Raw genomic sequence first — 17,003 nt, forward strand, 5'->3', positions numbered from 1 at the left:
GGGCGTGTCTCCTGTGGAAATCCCGGCGCCTCCAGCTCCGCCCTGCGCCGGTCCGTGGGCTGGGGCCGGGCGGGGGAGCAGCCCCGGCCGCCGCCGCCCCGCCCCGCCATGCCGCAGCCGTAGGCAGCCCGCGGCCGCTCCCAGCCCTCGGCCTCCGCGGCCTCCGGGCGGCGCGGCGGCGGCGGGCCCGGCCCGGCCCTGCCCTGCCCTGCCCGATGGGCAGCCTGCTGAGCGGGGTCAGCTTCAAGGAGCCCACCACGGTGGAGGACTGCGACTCCACCTGGGAGACCGACTCGGAGCCCGAGGCGGCGGATCCCGGCGGGGAGCCGCGGCGGCAGGAGGGGGTGTGCACCGCCGCGGGAGGCGGGGAAGAGCCGGCCGAGCCGCCCGTCGCAGACTGCCGGCCCCAGGAGCCCCCGCCGCCGCCGCCGCCGGAGGAAGGGGAGCGGGCAGAGGCGGACGCCAGCAGCCCCGAGCAGGTACGGCCAGCGCCGGCCGGGCCCCCGCCTCGCCCTGCCGGGGGGAGCGGCGGCTGCGGGGCGGGGGAGGCACTCGGCGCCGGGCCGGGCGCTCCTGCCGCGCCCCGCTGCGCTGCCCGGCGCCGGGGAGCGGGCGGAGCCGAGCCGAGCCCCCGGGCCGTGCCGGGGCAGCCCCGCTGCCTCCCGCCCTCCCCGCTCTGCGGCGCTCCCGGGCCGGAGCAGGGGCCCGGCGCGGCCCGGGCGGCGGAGGCAGCGCAGGCAGCGCGGCGCGGGGACCGCGGCAGGGCCCGGGGGGCGGCGGTGCTTGGGCAGGCTGGCGCTCCTGCGCAAGGAGGAACGAGCCGGTGTCCGTGTGTGTCCCCCCCCCAATTCTGGTGACCTACTCTTGGGAGAAGATTGAGGCCTTGAAGCCCTTGTCAGCCCCGCTGCTGCCGTGTCTAGAGAAGGCTCTGCTTTAAGTGAAATGCAGTCTTTCACTGGGCCTCTTAATTAAATGGGTTAAAAATCTGCGTATTGGATCATACGTGGCAACGGATTTGTGGGTCCGAGGTGAGGGATTTTCAGAGCAAGTTTCTGTCTCTTAGGAACCTTTAAAAATGCCCCCCCCCCCCCCCCCAAAGAAATAAAGGGTTGCTTTGCCAATAATTTTACTGGAGTTGGAACTGAATGCAGGGTGGACCAGCTGGGTCTTTTTTTACCCTTTTAGATGTATTAAGTTTATATTTGATTCAGAAGCTGCGCAAAAACTAAATAAGCAGAAGCGTTTTTCCCTTCTCTGCTTGATACATGGGGATACTGATGCCTGAGTGTCAAGGGGTGTTGCTTGTTCAAGTAAGCGTGTTTTGCCTTTAGGTATGGTCAAAGCTCCTCTTGCAAAAGGAATGAAACAGATACTTGTTTGTCATTAACGTGCAATTAATAAGCAATGGGATGGGCAATAATAAAAGCAAATGTCCAGTGCAGTCACAGGGAACTTCCCTTTTTAGGCTTGACTTTAACCTATTACATGTGTATTGCAAGGAGCGGAGTGAAATTTTCTTTTTTCTCATTTGGCCTTTGGTTTTAGTGTAGAGACTTATTTTACGAGATTGAAGAATACAACACTCTGCTGCAGTACGGTTATAAAGAAATTACGAAGAAAATAAAGTTGTTGGTAGCAAGTTGAAGTCTCTGTGCACTAATGCTTCATTTTCTGTTTTTCTTCAATGCGTGCAGCTTTTTCAAGTGTTCTCTGAAGTCAGTGGGGTTATTTCCATTGACCTTGAAGGGCTCTGGCTGTTTCAGGTCGCAGCTTCCGAACAGCTGGGGGCCAGTACAAGTTCTCATACATGTGTATTTTCTCTGAGCAGGTTTTCATTTTGGGGTTTAGTGGTTCTTCTTACTAGGCTTTAAATTTAAGTTCTGAGAAACAAATAATAGAAAATGGTTCAAGAAGGTGTTAGAACTGCAATTTGGCTTGTCCGTGACTATTCATTTTCTTCCACAGGATGCAATGATAGCAATTAAGTCAATGTACACATAACAAATAGTCTTTGCAAATAGTATGATTTCCTGTTCAAAATGAGTAGTGTCTCTGCATTTTCATGTTCAGTTACTTATTTCATTTTGTGCTAGCACTTGCTAGGTTACTTTGAAGTCTTGCATTTGGAAATGGCAATCAACCTGTTGATTTAAATCAAATTCAATCTCATTGGAAGGACATTTCGTGGTCTTGCTTTTGTATTTCATTTTATTTTTTAATTTAGGTTTAGAGTGTGTGGTGTTAAGTATTCAGCGGGGAGATTTTCAGTGTTTGACCAAACAGTAGGCAAATCCATGCACTTCTGTATGTTTACATTGCTGAAATCCATCATGAAAAATAATTATTTTAATATTACACAAATATGCTATTTAGTGTGTTGGTGTATGGTTATTATCTACTTTCTAACTGTTTCAGAGTGGTGATGGAACTGAGCTGACAGCCAAGCCAAAGAGAAGCTTCTACGCAGCAAGAGATTTATACAAGTATCGACACCAGTATCCAGTAAGAATATTTTTTGGTTTAAAATTGCCTTTTCAGTGGAAGACAGCACACAGCCCAAACATTCCTAAACATTTGTGGTGCCTAGTAAATATGAGAAATTAGAAGACTCAAAAAGCTGATGCAGAGGCCCAACATATGCCAATGGGAGAGGAGTGCAACTAGTGTGACGTCTTTTCATCCCAGGTGTACATGCAAACACATGAGATGAGTAAGCCTGGGAACAGCGGTAGGAGCCCAGAAAAAGGCTTGTGCCTCGAACGTCAAAGAGGGTAGATGGTAGAGTTTGGACTTTACTAATATTTGCATCTTGGAAGTTCCTTGAGACCGAAGTCAAGGTGCTGCTATGCTTGCTGCTCTAACCTCTGCCTCAGTAGGAGAAGGTACCACCAACCAGAAGGAACTTGCAGATCCTTAGACTGAATCTTTAAGTGCATGAGTAATTCTAAGTGATTTCCAGTTTTCACATAACTATGAAATTTTTTCATCCTCAAATTACTCAGAGAGCACAGTATCACTTTCTGGATACTCTTGATAGGTTTTTGTAGGCTGATAATGTTTTATTTCCTTTCTTTCAGCAGAACTTTAAAGATCTTCGGTATCAAAATGACTTGTGCAATCTCCGCTTTTACAAAAATAAAATCCCTTTTAAGCCTGATGGTGAGTAATCTGTGGCAATAATAGTGATAACAAAAGAATGCTCGCTAATAATAGTAACAAAGTGAAACTAGTGATAATTGCGGTGCTGACAAGTTGAAAGTGTATAGTTATATACTGTACCACTTGAACCTCCCATGTTGGAGTAATATGTTGATAACATGGGAGCAGGTTATGGTTAAACCAGAGTTAGGGAGGTGGTGCTTTTCTCATGCATTTTCAGCATGGTGTAGTACAGGGTGTTGTTGGTACCACTACTTTACAGTAGTGGCACTATCTTTTATTAAACAAAGATAAAGTTGCTCCACTAGGCCGCACAAACTCTTGCCGCTTGAATAGGAGTGGCAGGGATATGGGTGTTATCCCTAGCACCGTGTAAGGGAAAAAGAAGGTGGTGTAACTACCTCATGTGTGATTATTATAGTAACAATAATAAAATCATTTCTCAAAGTCCCTAGTGGTTCTAGTAGTGGAGCAGGAACCTCATATGCAAGGTTCTGCACAAATGCAGGATGAGCTGAAAGACAACAAACCCTGCTCTAGAGAGTTTGCAAGCAAAGTATGAGAGACAAGAGGGTAGCAGACAGGAGGCAACAAAACAGTCTTGGCTGGAATGGTAGACAGGAGTCTCCGTGCATGAGAGCTTAGCCATTGGCAAAAAAAACTTTGCAGACCAAAAATAAGCTTTTGAGAGTTTCAAAAGAATGAGGAGGAGGTTACTTTGAAGGTGTTCACAGAAAGATCCTCTCAGCATGAGAGCGGCTTGGGAGGCAATACCGAAGTGCACATTGTAGTACAGAAGAAGTGAGACATGGAGGCTGCCATTGAGGCAGGATCCAGTCGGAGGCAGGATCAGTCTCAAATGGGTCATAATAAGATAGGAAGGGACAGGTCACAAAAGACTTTGGAAGTGAAAGCTGAAGTTTTGGAAGTTTTTGTCTGATGTTACAGAAAAGGGCTTCACAATGGAAGAATGCAAAGCAGATAAAAGAGGCAATATAAAAAAGCCACGGTCTAGAAACATGATCTTACCAGCAGCATTCAGGGTAGATATAAGCGTGACAAGAGGACACTTCTCAAGGTCAGGAAAGAGGATGTTGAGATGCAAAACTTCAAAGTACCCATAGGAAGCTGGATGGGAAGGAATGTTACATAGAAGGATGTAAAGATGTACGTATAGGAAGGTTGAAGATGAGAGCTGTTTATAGGCAAGATAGTGATAATATCCTCAGCAAGTGAGAAAACAAGTCAGGTTATGTGAAAGATAAGACCTTTGTTTTAATCATCTTGAGCTTTATCTTGATACCCACAGGCAGATGCTGAAGACTGTGTTTTTAGCTTTACTGGAAGAAGAGTTAGATCTGTGAATTACCAGTACAGAGGTAGCAAATTCAGGAGACATTACACAGAGAACAGATGCAGAAAGAAGGAGAAGGGCACTGAGGTCCATGTGAACCTGAGGACCACGTGAACCTGAAACTGAAAGCCAGAAAAGGTTGAGGGGGCAGGGAGGGGGGTCACTTAAAGTGCAAAATGAAGGAGCAGTTCAAGAGGATTAGCCACAGAAGAGATAGTCATGAAAGCTAGAGGAGGAGTTCCCTCCTAAAATTTGTAAAGAATAAAATTTGTCTTAATGTTTTAGGAGAAAACCACAGTTGGTAGTGTCAGAGGTAGCTGATAGGCCATGGAGGCTGAAGCGTTGATGGCTGGGAGCTCTGGTTACGTAGAAGTTTTTACTGAGGGTGGAAAAGAGTAGCCACCACCTTGACTTAAGTCTGTGGATCTGTGAGAGTGTTCAGAGGGGGTCTAAGCTACCATGTTAGGGACTGAACTACTGCGGAATGCTATTAAAAGAAGACATTTCTAATACAGTACTAGATCTGAAGTTTAATTCTGTGACCTACAGATTTAGCTTGGGGTTCTGACTTGGAGCTGGCCTGTGTGTCTCTCTGCCCTGGAACTGAGCAGCAAGTTTTCCAATACTTTGAAATGTAGGTTGGATACAGTGCAGTGATGGTGAGAGGTCCTCTTTGCAAGGTCCTTTTCCAGCCTTGCCTGCACTGGAAACCCTGGGTTCTTAGCAGCCCCTTTGGCTGGCTGCTTTCTCCACTTCTTGAAGAAAAGTACTGAGTGAGCTCTCCTTTGTCATTGAGACCCAAGTGGAAATTTTTGCTGGGTGGGGGAGAGAGACATCTCAAATGTATAATAGACTATCTATGTGGGGCTTTGGGCTTTTTAGGCCACTCCTATGCTATTTGACTTTGGGAGAGGCCACATGGCAGTGGTAAAACTGTTGTTGGTTTCAGAGTAGAAACAAGCTAGCACTGAGTGTTCATTCATGGAAAGAGACTGTACAGGTTCTGGAACAAGGAACATATTTTTATGTACTTTGTGTTTTGTGCAGTGCCTGGAAAAGTGCCCTGGCCCATGACTGAATTTCATGATCACAGTCTCAGTGCGAAGAATGATTAATTTCCTTTTACATGTACCTTGTCCCCTTTTTCTACCACTGTGTCTTTCCAAGAGGAACTGACTGAACTCCACAACTGTTTTGAGACCACTAAAAGCTGAAATTCTCATTTGTTGAGCATGACCACTAAAAGCTGAAATTCTCATTTGTTGCGCATGACCTGAGAACCCAAAGACAAACTCATAGCAATGGCAGCAAGACTCTTGGCTGCAGCTAATTGAGAAAGATTTCCCAATCGTAGCCCTATTTGCAACTGGAGAGATTCCTGGAATGGCAGATTTCTTAAAGAGTTGAGGCTTTTTTCTACTAAGATGAGAGAGAGAGATATGAAGAGTTTTGTCATGTTAAAGCAATGACAGGTGATTCATGATGCAATATTTTATGTAAGTGGTTTGTTAATTACCAGTCAGTGTGATAAACGGATCTAGGACGTGAGAACTTTTGGGGAAGTATATTTTACGGGCGTTATTGTCACATACCCTCTGCTGGTTAGTAACTCACTAAGTCAATTGGGTTGGTTGTATTGAAATTTGACAAATCTCTTATTTTTAATTAAGTTTTAGTAACTAAATTAATTTTAAATTAAAATGAGTTTATTTGTGGCTGTAGTAGACCTTATTTCACATAGTAAGAGAAATAAAGTATTCTATCATTAATGTATGTGTAATACATCAATAATGTATTCTGTCATTATGTGAACATGCATGTACTTTGTGTAGCTGAATGGTGTTTTTGATGGCTACCTAACAGTTTTCAAATTATTTTTATACAGGGGTTTATATTGAAGAAGTCCTAAATAAATGGAAGGGAGACTATGAAAAACTGGAACATAACCACACTTACATACAGTGGTTGGTCACTTACTACCTATTTCTGTTTCAAAGCATTAATTTGATTAAGTGTTCATATACTATGAGCCATAATATGCTTTTTCTTTTAACAGGCTTTTCCCACTGAGGGAGCAAGGTCTGAACTTCTGTGCTAAAGAATTAACTACATATGAAATTGAGGTAGTACAAATTGAGCTCAGTACGAACCATCACATTAATTTTGATACATAACTGCTTTTTGTTATGTAGAGTTGTTTTATACAATGCAGAAGTACTTGCTTTAGTGCCACTTAGAATTTTGGACGTATTCTTTGTTTATTAGGAATTCAAGAAAACAAAAGAAGCAATTAGAAGATTCCTTTTGGCTTACAAAATGATGTTGGAGTTTTTTGGAATAAAACTAATTGATAAAACTGGAAACGTAGCACGAGCTGCTAACTGGCAAGAAAGATTTCAGCATTTGAATGAGTAAGTAATGACATGCACTCCATTCTCTAGAATTGCTACAGAATCTCTTTAGCCTTTTGTTTTCTGGAGAAAGGGAAGATATATTTTCCAAAGATTGCCAGGAAAAAGAAATAGTCAATGCCTGGTTTGTGTCTGTATGTGTACGCTCCTCCTTGCCTTTTTTTGATTGTGCTTCTCAGCCATTACCAGTCTAACTGACATCATTGAATTCCCTGAAAATACAACTTCAGATGGTGCTGAAGAAGATCACAGTTCCAAATTAATTTGTTTGTCATGCTACTGAACACATTTTCACCTGACCCCAAAGAGCTGCTTCTCAGCTGGAAAGAACTGAGTGGCTCATCTTTGTATTCACATTTCTTTTTGAGAAAAATCAAATTCTCCACACCTGTGTGGAAGCTAAATAGCAAGATTTCCGTCCCTCCTCAAAACATGAAATATTATGTATTTCATAATTTTTAATTGCAGTGCTTAACTGTAGAGGTTTAGACGTGCATTAAGTCAAACTTTAGCCCAACTTTCATCTGTTGCTTTTCATCAGCATTGTGTGGAGCATAAGTTTGCACTGAATTTTGTCTCATGTGGATTAATTGCATCAAAATGTCTTTTCAAACCTTGAGATCACTTTCCTAATACCCCTGACCTGGGAGCTGAAGACTGTTTTCTTGCAGTGTTTTGTTCTCCCATCCAAATGAAAGTTTGTAGGTAGAATTGCTGATGGATAATTTTGGGTGAATAATGGGAATAATTTGTTATTAATTTTACTTAAATACTATATGAGCCAGTATGGGTGTGGGCTCAGACTCAGGCCACAGACAAAATAGGGCTTCAGGAATCCCAAATGTTACTCATTGCGCATTTTTACACTGTAACTCCTATATTCTCACCAGTGAGTAGCTACACAGTTTTAAGTCAGGAACTGGCACTCTTTTTACCTAATTCTATCCATCTAAAATTTAGGCATTTAAGTTTTACTGCTTAGTTAGGTGTACTTTAGGAGAGAAAGAGCTCTTCACAAGCACTTCTAGAAGATAGTTCATTCCATTTCTCTTAGACACTTCTTATGACAGTGGGACTTGCTCTCCAGAGGTGCCTGGTTTTCTCCCAGCACTGACTGTATCAGAAGTGCAGGTAGCTAGTCTGGACTGGAGACCCAGCTTTTAAATATCTTAAGTGCAATGAGTCCTGTTCTGTAGCTGTATTACTGCAATACACTACAAAACCCACATTTTATGAAGTGACTGGGTTTTCTCCTCAGAAAGAATACGTACAGCACAAGGAATCAAAATCAGTACACACTTTGATTTTATTTTTTTTTCAGCCTGTTGCCTCAGTGCATTTTACAGACACTAATTTTCACTCACAACATCCTAGCAAAGGAGGTGCTAGCAAGCTTCAGCAGCTGTGAGAAATTAAAGTACAGGAAGCCTGAAGTACATACCTGGAGTGATAAAAAGGAGTGAGGAAGTGCAGTTCCAGTTCTGTATCTGTAAGGTGGGTTTTTTTTCTGATTCAATGGAATTTTTTCACCCTTTTCTTCCAAAGGTCTCAACACAACTACTTGAGAATCACTCGAATTCTGAAAAGTCTGGGCGAGCTTGGATATGAGAGTTTCAAATCTCCCCTGGTAAAATTTATTCTCCATGAAGCTCTTGTGGAAGATACCATTCCCAACATTAAGCAAAGTGCTCTAGAATATTTTGTGTATACTATTAGAGACCGAAGAGAAAGGAGGAAACTCCTGAGATTTGCCCAGCAACATTATACGCCCTCAGAGCATTTTATCTGGGGACCCCCAAGAAAACAGAAGTCGGAGGGAAGCAAAACAAATAAAAAGCCAGCATCTCCAATTTCTATTCACAATAGTTATATTTCTAAGCATAAGAAACCAAAAGAGCCTAAGAATACATTGGCAAGTGGAAGCTCATCTAGTAAAACAACTGAAGAAAGAAAGGTAGAACTCACAAAAAACGGGGAAGAAAATGACCAGGATGAACAAGAAATTAATTGTGATGCTGTTAGGCAGAACAACAGTGAAAAGAACAGTGATACTGATACCAGTCAGCTTTCAAAATCAGAAGAAATTAATGATACTTCAGACAGAAAGGAAGACAGTTCTCATTCCAAAAAAGATAATGAAGATCTGAACAATGACTGTGGAAATCACCCTGGCACTATAGAGAAAGATTTATGTGACACTGAGAATTCTTCAAACAACATGTCAGCAGACCTACAAGATAACCTTGATAAGGATATGCTTTCAGGGGGGACCACCACAAAAAATAAGGATGATCTCAAATCATGAGTCTGAGGTTAAAAAATCATTGTTTCATATTGAGTGAAGCAAATTATTCATTCCTCCTTCATTTTGGGTGAAATTTCCATCTAGTGTAGTATAAAATGTTCATGAGGCTATGCTTGTTGCAAATGCATCAGATTAGGCTTCTGTTAAGTTAATGAATTTTATTTTTTTTCAATCTTGGTTTATCAGCAGTCAACCAGGTGTGGCTCTTTAAAACAATTGTGTATATTCAAAGCTAAGAAATTCATTATCTTTTCCAGACAGATTGCATAGAAAAGCTTATCTATTTTTTTGCCATTAAATTAATCCAGTATTTAAAAAAAAAAGAGTGTAACTTACTGGAAAGCCTTGGAACATCAGAATTTTTAAGTTTCTTTTACTATGCTTTAAGTGTTGCTTTCCTTTTATGAAATGACTAGAAATTATTTCAAGAGCACAGTTTTTTCCCTAGTGGATATTTTTTTAGTAACTATGTTCATGTTTAACAGCAGTATTTGCACAGCATCTTTTATGTTAGATTAGCATCCTCATCAGAGACACTTAGTAACAGATATCAAAATGTCCTATGCAGCTGGGTATTGTTGTACACTGAATAAAAGTTTTAACTTACAATGAAACTGTATCCACAGCTTTTGGGTGCAAGGGAAGTTGCACTTTAGACTTCTTTTAGTCCCTGTTAAGTTCTCTCTTCTCTTGACTCATTTGTTAGTACTACTGATTTTGGGGGAGGGATGTCTTTGATCACTCAGATTTGATCTCAGTGTGAAAACTCTGTTGACCAGCTGTAATAATACAACTCCCCCCAGCTGGGTTCAGCACCTGGAAGGCCTCTGGACAGCTGAAAAGCAGTGTCTTCACAACAAAGCACTGCTTAGTCATCAAAGCCATCAGAGAAAATGTCACCAGGCTTGTCCAGCTGGATCTTACCTAAACTTGGGTGTTCCTTGGCTGGTTTTGGGTAAGGTCTGCACAGTGATGAACCTCCTGTTGCTGGTCTGGGAGAGAAGGGCAGTCCTGATGCTTCCTTCCAGCCGTCTGTTTCCTGTCTTTGCTCTCTAATAGAGGTCTTTCACAGTTTAATGTTATTTTGATCATCAGCTGAAACCTGAGGCAGGCCAGTCTGCTGGCCTGGCTGGAGCCCAGCTGGTAGGAATTTTCCAATTAAGATCTTCCCCAACTTTCTTCACTGAAGGACTGTCTGTTTTCCCCAAGTAGCCTCTTCTGACTTCATGCCATTCAGTCAAACAAGATAGTACCCCACAAGTTAATTGTGCAGAATATGAATTAAAAAATAATGCAGGTAGAACTCGCACTTTCTACAGTCCTAAAATAGCCTAAAACTTCTGTATGTATTTCCTATTTAAAAGTGTATATATTATCCACTGCCTTTAGTGTATTTTTGAGGAAATGTTATGAGGCAAGTGGCTGACTACGGTTTGAGTGTCAGAGTGCTATAGGACTTTATTCAACTTTTGTAACTCAAAATGACAGTCTTCAGGGGTTTCAGAGCATAGACAAGATGTTGTGTATTTTTCTGTTTTGCTAATTCCCATCGTGGCAGTGCATCATTCATTGCTTTCCCCAGGTAGCAGTGTTTCCTGGGATCAAATAGAGTGGCAGTTAGAGATCTTGGTACCCATGGACAAAGTTTAGGCTTTTTCCATCCTGAAGAGGCAGGGAAGAAGGAAGACATATCCCTCCTTCTCCTGTTCTGACTTGTAAGGAAAGGAACATATGTATGTGGATACCTTTTGAGCATAACCCAGATCGCTCAAGGAGGCATTAAGTCTGAGCAGAAATGCCCCAGAGAATTCCTCCTGCAGCCGCTGCCTCTTTAAAGCTGGAAAGGTGCTGAGAAGCCTTTCACAATACCGTGGACTTGAACTAGGGTCCCCTTATTCATGTTTGCCTCAGACCTTCAGAGCAGAAGGGGACAGGAAATGCTGAGACAAAATTGGTCTGTGTGGTTAAGGACTCTGACCCCACGCACGTGTACAGGGAGGACAACTTTATGTTCTGCCTATGACTTTTTAAATCTTGAGTGCCTAACCATGCCAACTTAATAGCATTGTTTTTGCATAGTTATTTCTTGAATGGCACAGGGAAAATCTATACCCTATGTATGAGGAAGATAACTATAAGGTAGGTAGTTATACAGAGCCTTCAATTTATGGACTTTAATATTCAGGTTAAACACTTTAAAAAAAATGCATGGTGTTCCAGTCAAATAAAGGATGCTGGGGGTGTTATTATATTTATACTATAATTTGATTGAACTTCGATGACCTCAGGAGATCTTTTGTCTACTGAACGAAAAAAAAAAAAGAAATCTTGATCTAATTTTAAACCAGAAAGCTCTCGGGACGTGCATGCAAAAGATTTCTCATCAGTATGGTATTCTGTTATTGTGACACAGCTTTCACCTATACATGTTTGCTGCTTCTCCACTCATAATTAAGTACTTAATGTGCTTTTAATCTGGCAGGGCTGTCAGCATTAAGGGCCCAGTGTTTCTGAAAATGCAGTCAAGAACTTTGGGACTCATATCCTTATTAACTCTGCAATTTTTTTTTTTTTTTTTTAAAATCTGCAACTCAGTATATTTCTATCAGTTTTCATAGAAGTAAGAAGAGTAGTGGCTTACCAATTGCCTACAAAGAACCAGGGGGATTAGCTTAAGTGAGGTTTTTTGCGTCAGGTGGGCTCCTGTGCTCTGCAATCTTTGTTCTACAGCTTTATCAACAGAATTCCTCCCATGGGACGCTTCAGCTTTAACTAACAAATTCTGCTCTATGTAAAATGTGATGGTTTATCATTCTTTTCATGGAGGAGTTGTTTCTTCTGATTTTGCAAGTGCTTAAAAGAAGGATTCACTGCAGGGCAGTCATAGAGTGTAGCATCCCATTGAGATTTGTGAGGATCAAATGGCTGCACTGTATGGATTTCATTACAGAATCATGGCCTTAGCAACCAGAAGTACCCCGTGCTTGAAGTTTCTTAGTATTGGCTTTCAGGTTTACAGTACAATATATGTTGAAAAGATTGTATTCTCATAAATGCCAGTACTTAGTTATTTAACCATTGCTTCAGAAATGAGGATGTGCAAAGAAAGTCAGGACATTTGCTCACTGTTAAACTTGTTTTTGTCTCGCTATACGCTTAAGTATTCAGGGATTTCTGTGTACTTGCTACAACAATGTATTTCGGCCCAGTATTTTACTAGAATCTGAGCTATTAATTTATTAATTGAACAGAACCTCCCATGCAGGGGTTCTTTCCTAATAAGTACACCTAAGTAGCCTCCACTACTGTTAAGTGGGAGTAGCGTGTATATGCACACGCCTGTGAATTTGATTTTAAGTATCCTGTGGTGAGGGGATATGAATGCGCAACTTGACAAAATGTTACTGAGTACACATGTGCAACTGAAGGCGATCGTACAAATCATGCAAAAAATGCAGCACTTTAAGATTAGTTAGAGCTCTGTGCCCTGCTATCCAGGACGTAACTGTGCCTCGGCACCTGATACTGTGTCAGCGTAGAGACTGAAAGCTCGGGTACGTGAGGTGTGCACCACAGACCACTGAGATAAGGAGAGCAGTTGCGTGTGTGCACATGTCTAGAAGCAGAATCGAGCTCTTGGTGTCCGTATTGCTCGTATTTAAAGATGTGATCCTCAAGGATGCTAAAAATCTTTGCAGTAAGCCTTTGAGAGCTGTTCCCTGGCTTGGTCAGCTCCTCAGTTTCCTGCTCTAAGATTGCAGCATTCTGATGTATTAGGTATTTGTATAATCATAGTTAATATTTCATGTAACCTAGTGTAAGCCTCCTTGAATTACTCCAGGATAATTCTAATACTCTGCAGTGGCATATACCTGTACTATAACCAGAAAGTTCACGGACCTTAGCAGCTTTGTATAATTTTGATGGATGATCCAGTAAGGTAAGTCAAGGGAGATTTATTAGGTTTAAATGGAAAACAGCTCTTGTCTGTTTTCAAATAAAATTTATGTATATCTGTTTAATTGAATTATTTTTTTGCACCTTTCTTTTCCTGACAGTTTTGAAGGTACTGATCACAAGCTATAGTAAGATATATATGTTGAAGTGAAAATGTAACTGTTTATTACGCCGTACTTTTACAGGTAACATATCATACTGAATTTCCTTGACAAAAGCTGTGTTTATGAGTAAGATGCAAGTATGTGAAGTAAGTGTTGCCATTAAAAAAAGTGTGACAATATCATGCTAATGATGTACATTGCTCTAAGAACTACCAGTGTGGATCAGAACCAAAGATGTTTCTGGCCTTGTATCCTGCCTCCAGCAGTGGCCACCAACAGATGATGTGGAACAAAGAATAGATAAGGTGACCCCATTTTTCTCTGGGAATTTTTCCATTTTTGAACTCACGGTTTCTTTCAGCCTCCACAACCCCTTGCGGCTGTGAGTTCCATGTTTTAATTATGTTTTGTGTGGAAAAAGTGGTATCTTGTTTGTCTTGGATCTGTTTATTCAAGAATTGCTAGCGCATTTCAGCACAGTTACTAAAAGTGCTGTAAGATGAACAGTAATCCACTTCAAATCAGTTTTTAAAAGCCGTGGGAGATTCTAATGATAAAATACCTGCTTTGGCAGAAAATGTCCTATGTTTCTGTCCTTAGGCAGAAGATGTCTGCTTAGGCAGAAAACTTGTCCTATGTTGATGACAATATTATCTTACTTGTCCCTTCTGAATAAATTTTACACATAAATCCTTTTGTATGAAGCATTAAAAGTCAGATTCCAACTGCAGAACATATTATTTTTTTCCCCCCTTATCAGTGTAAAAGCAAGATCAGTCAAAGGCAAAACCTATTCCTAGCCCACACCTGAGGAAGGTACCTCTGGATTTGGAGGCACCAGCATCAATGGGTGTAACGTTGTGATCATGTAGAAGATGGAAATATTGCCTGGGGTTTGCTGAGAACCATACTCCTCATTCCACATTTTGGTAACTTATTTTGATACGTGTCCCCAGTTTCAGCTGCAATTGGAGTAACTGTTCAAAAGGTGTTTTTGATGGCCATCAGAGCCTGAAAATGAAGGATGGGTCAAAAAGGCCTAAGCATCGGCAACATGCCCTCCATTCATGTCATGGTCAATGCCATAGATTCACTTCTAATAGGTATTTAGATGCAGTTCTCCAAGGGGCATGTAAATTGTGTCTCTCTAGTGTCTCTGTGCTCTGTATTGCTTATGAACTGTTTCTTCTCCTGAAAGCTGTGTTCCTTTTACAGCCCATGTTCTTAAGTGTACTTACTTAAGACCATTGGGGAAAGCAAGAGTTTATTTTAAAGAATATTTTTAATACATGCCATACCTAATGGACTCCTAAAACATAGTTCAAAAGCTATAGAGATCAATTAAATAGAGACCTTCTATGGCTTTACCCTTATAATCACCTTTGTATTTATTTTCAAAAACATTAAGCTGTGTGCTATAAAATTACAAATGTGAGAATTGGCAAATTGTTCTGAAAGAAGTCTCTTCTTAGAAACTTGTCACTTTTTAATTCTATGACGCTTACAAGTCTAGTGGCATATTCATCAACTAAAGTTTATTGTGAAATATATTGAATGTATTTACTACTGTGGCTAACTATGTGAAAATTATTGTTTTGCAGTAAAAAAGGTTATGGCACTTACATTTTTGGGATCTGCTGAAGCATGTTTGCTAATCATTACTTGCTCTTTTTTCTGCATTTTAACCTATTCCATGGTTGTTTGCCCTTTATGCAGTTTGAGTTCACCGACAGACGATTAGGTGTAGTTTTGCACTGATGAAATTTGGAAATATCATAGACTTCATTGTTCAAATGTATTCTAAGAAAAAAGTGCAGTAAAAAAACCCAAACCCCAACATTTTTTACTTGCAAAATGAAACAGCTACATGTCAGTTTTTATGAATGGTCCTGCTCTCTTCTCTGTATTCCTTTGCAGTGTTTAATTACAGAATGCTGTGCATGTTTGGTAGTACCAATACCATATGTATGTGGTAGGAGTGGTAACCAGTTTCTGGATTTGTAATGCACTATAAAGATATATTTTATAATTCTGTAACTGTATGGCAGTGTTATGCCAAAAAAATTGTATAAACATAAAAAGCAATAGTTTATGTTGCTTACTGCTATATTTTAAATCGTTTGTAAACGAAATACTTGGATTTCCTTTCAGGTAAATATATTTTTAATAACAGCAGCCAAAACCTCCAAACTAATAAAGCTTCTTCATTTAGCAGCATTGTTTTAGCAACATGTACAAATATTGTATAGCTCTAATAATGTGTAATTGCTGTTCAGTGCTTGTTTGTATAGTCCTCTGTAAATGTATTAACATTAAGTAGGGCATTAAAGGCTCTGGTCCTCCTTTTTTGTTGTCAGTGGCAAAACCACCATGGATAGCAGAGGAACAAGGGAAGGCCCAGAGTGAACTTTTACTAAAAGTTCAGGGTTTTTTTAATTTAAGAAAAATACATACCGTGAAAACACTCTTAACATAAAAAGGTAAAATACCCATTATGATCATGGAGGCAGAAACCCTCCGGAGCAATGCCAGTAACTGGCTACTGCTGCTTAAACTTAGCAGGGAAACATTTAACCTTCTGGTTGTATTTGTCCTGCGCTGAAGCTATAGACTTGGATGGCTTCGGCTCCTTTTCCCCTCAGTTTTGTAGTAAGCTGTTATTCACATAGTGGGACTGGAGATTTATGTAGCTCTACAAAGGGCGCAGCAGGTTTGGAGAGGGTTTCCTATTCTCACGTGTTTCTTCTCAAAGTGAGGAGAAGCAGGTGCTCCTTATGCAGAAGGAGGGCTTCATGTGTGGTGCGTGTCTCAAATGAAGCTTGGCGTTGGCGTGGCTATATTAACTTACTTTCACATTGCCAGGTCACCCAGGGATGGGGTTGAACTGGCAGGCAATAGCACAATGTGTCAGTATGTTGGTTTCCTCAGAAAATCCAGTTACATCTCCCTGAGGCAACTGCCATGGTTCATCTGCTCATTGGCAAAGACGGGCTGCGAGGCAGTTACCCTCTTCTGCCCTTGGAGCATAAACTTCACAGCTAAAGGGCCATGGCCTGTATGGAGACACTTAGATATGTTGCTGGCTGCTCTACCAGCAGCTTCAGACTTTGAGCATGTCTGCAGTAAAAAGATCCTTCCTGTGTGAGCACGGACCCTCACGGGCGCCAGAGCTGCTTCTGAAAAGTTTTCTTGGGGCTCGATACAAGGGTAAGAACATAAAATGGTCTCCCAAAGCTAGGTGGTCCCAGTTAAATGGAGACAAACCAGCTTCTGGAGGAGGTGGAACAAGGGGGTGATGGGTCCAGCGCCCCGTGCCTTGCCTGCTGCCTTCCTGGGCCGAAGGGGCAGGTGCCTACTTAGGAATGCAGTGGCACACCGTCTGTCCGTGCCTTTGGCTCAGGAAAGGCGGTCACTGCTCTGTCCCCACAGCCATGAAAACATGATGGCAGATGGAAATACACGCATGTCTCTCAGGGCATATGTTCACCTGCTTTGCTTTCTTTTGGGGGCTGAAATCTAGAAAATTTTCAGCTGCCAGGGTGACGGGGGGCGCGCAGAGCGCACTCCTGTGCCGGCGGGAAGCGCAAGCAGCAAGGAAGGACCGAGATGACAACGCTTGCGTTTTGTGCAAGGAGCGTTGGGAAGCACTTTTGTTTTGCACAGAGCGGTGGTGGAGACGTCTGCAATAAATCTAAACTACCTTTGTTGTTCAG

The 17,003-nt window shown here is 41.8% G+C and overlaps 1 protein-coding gene across 1 annotated transcript; it reads left to right on the top strand.

Moving 5' to 3' along the window:
- The first annotated feature begins 215 nt into the window (after positions 1–215).
- Positions 216–9,498, top strand: OGFRL1 (opioid growth factor receptor like 1). The gene is made up of 7 exons (XM_075707876.1): positions 216–479; positions 2,416–2,502; positions 3,078–3,159; positions 6,399–6,477; positions 6,570–6,636; positions 6,779–6,924; positions 8,470–9,498. Exons 1-7 carry the CDS (start codon positions 216–218, stop codon positions 9,227–9,229), a joined length of 1,485 nt encoding a protein of 494 aa, XP_075563991.1. The 3' UTR covers positions 9,230–9,498.
- Positions 9,499–17,003: the final 7,505 nt, after the last annotated feature.

The sequence above is a fragment of the Pelecanus crispus genome, chromosome 3 (genome assembly GCF_030463565.1).
Source record: "Pelecanus crispus isolate bPelCri1 chromosome 3, bPelCri1.pri, whole genome shotgun sequence".
NCBI classification, from domain to species: domain Eukaryota; kingdom Metazoa; phylum Chordata; class Aves; order Pelecaniformes; family Pelecanidae; genus Pelecanus; species Pelecanus crispus.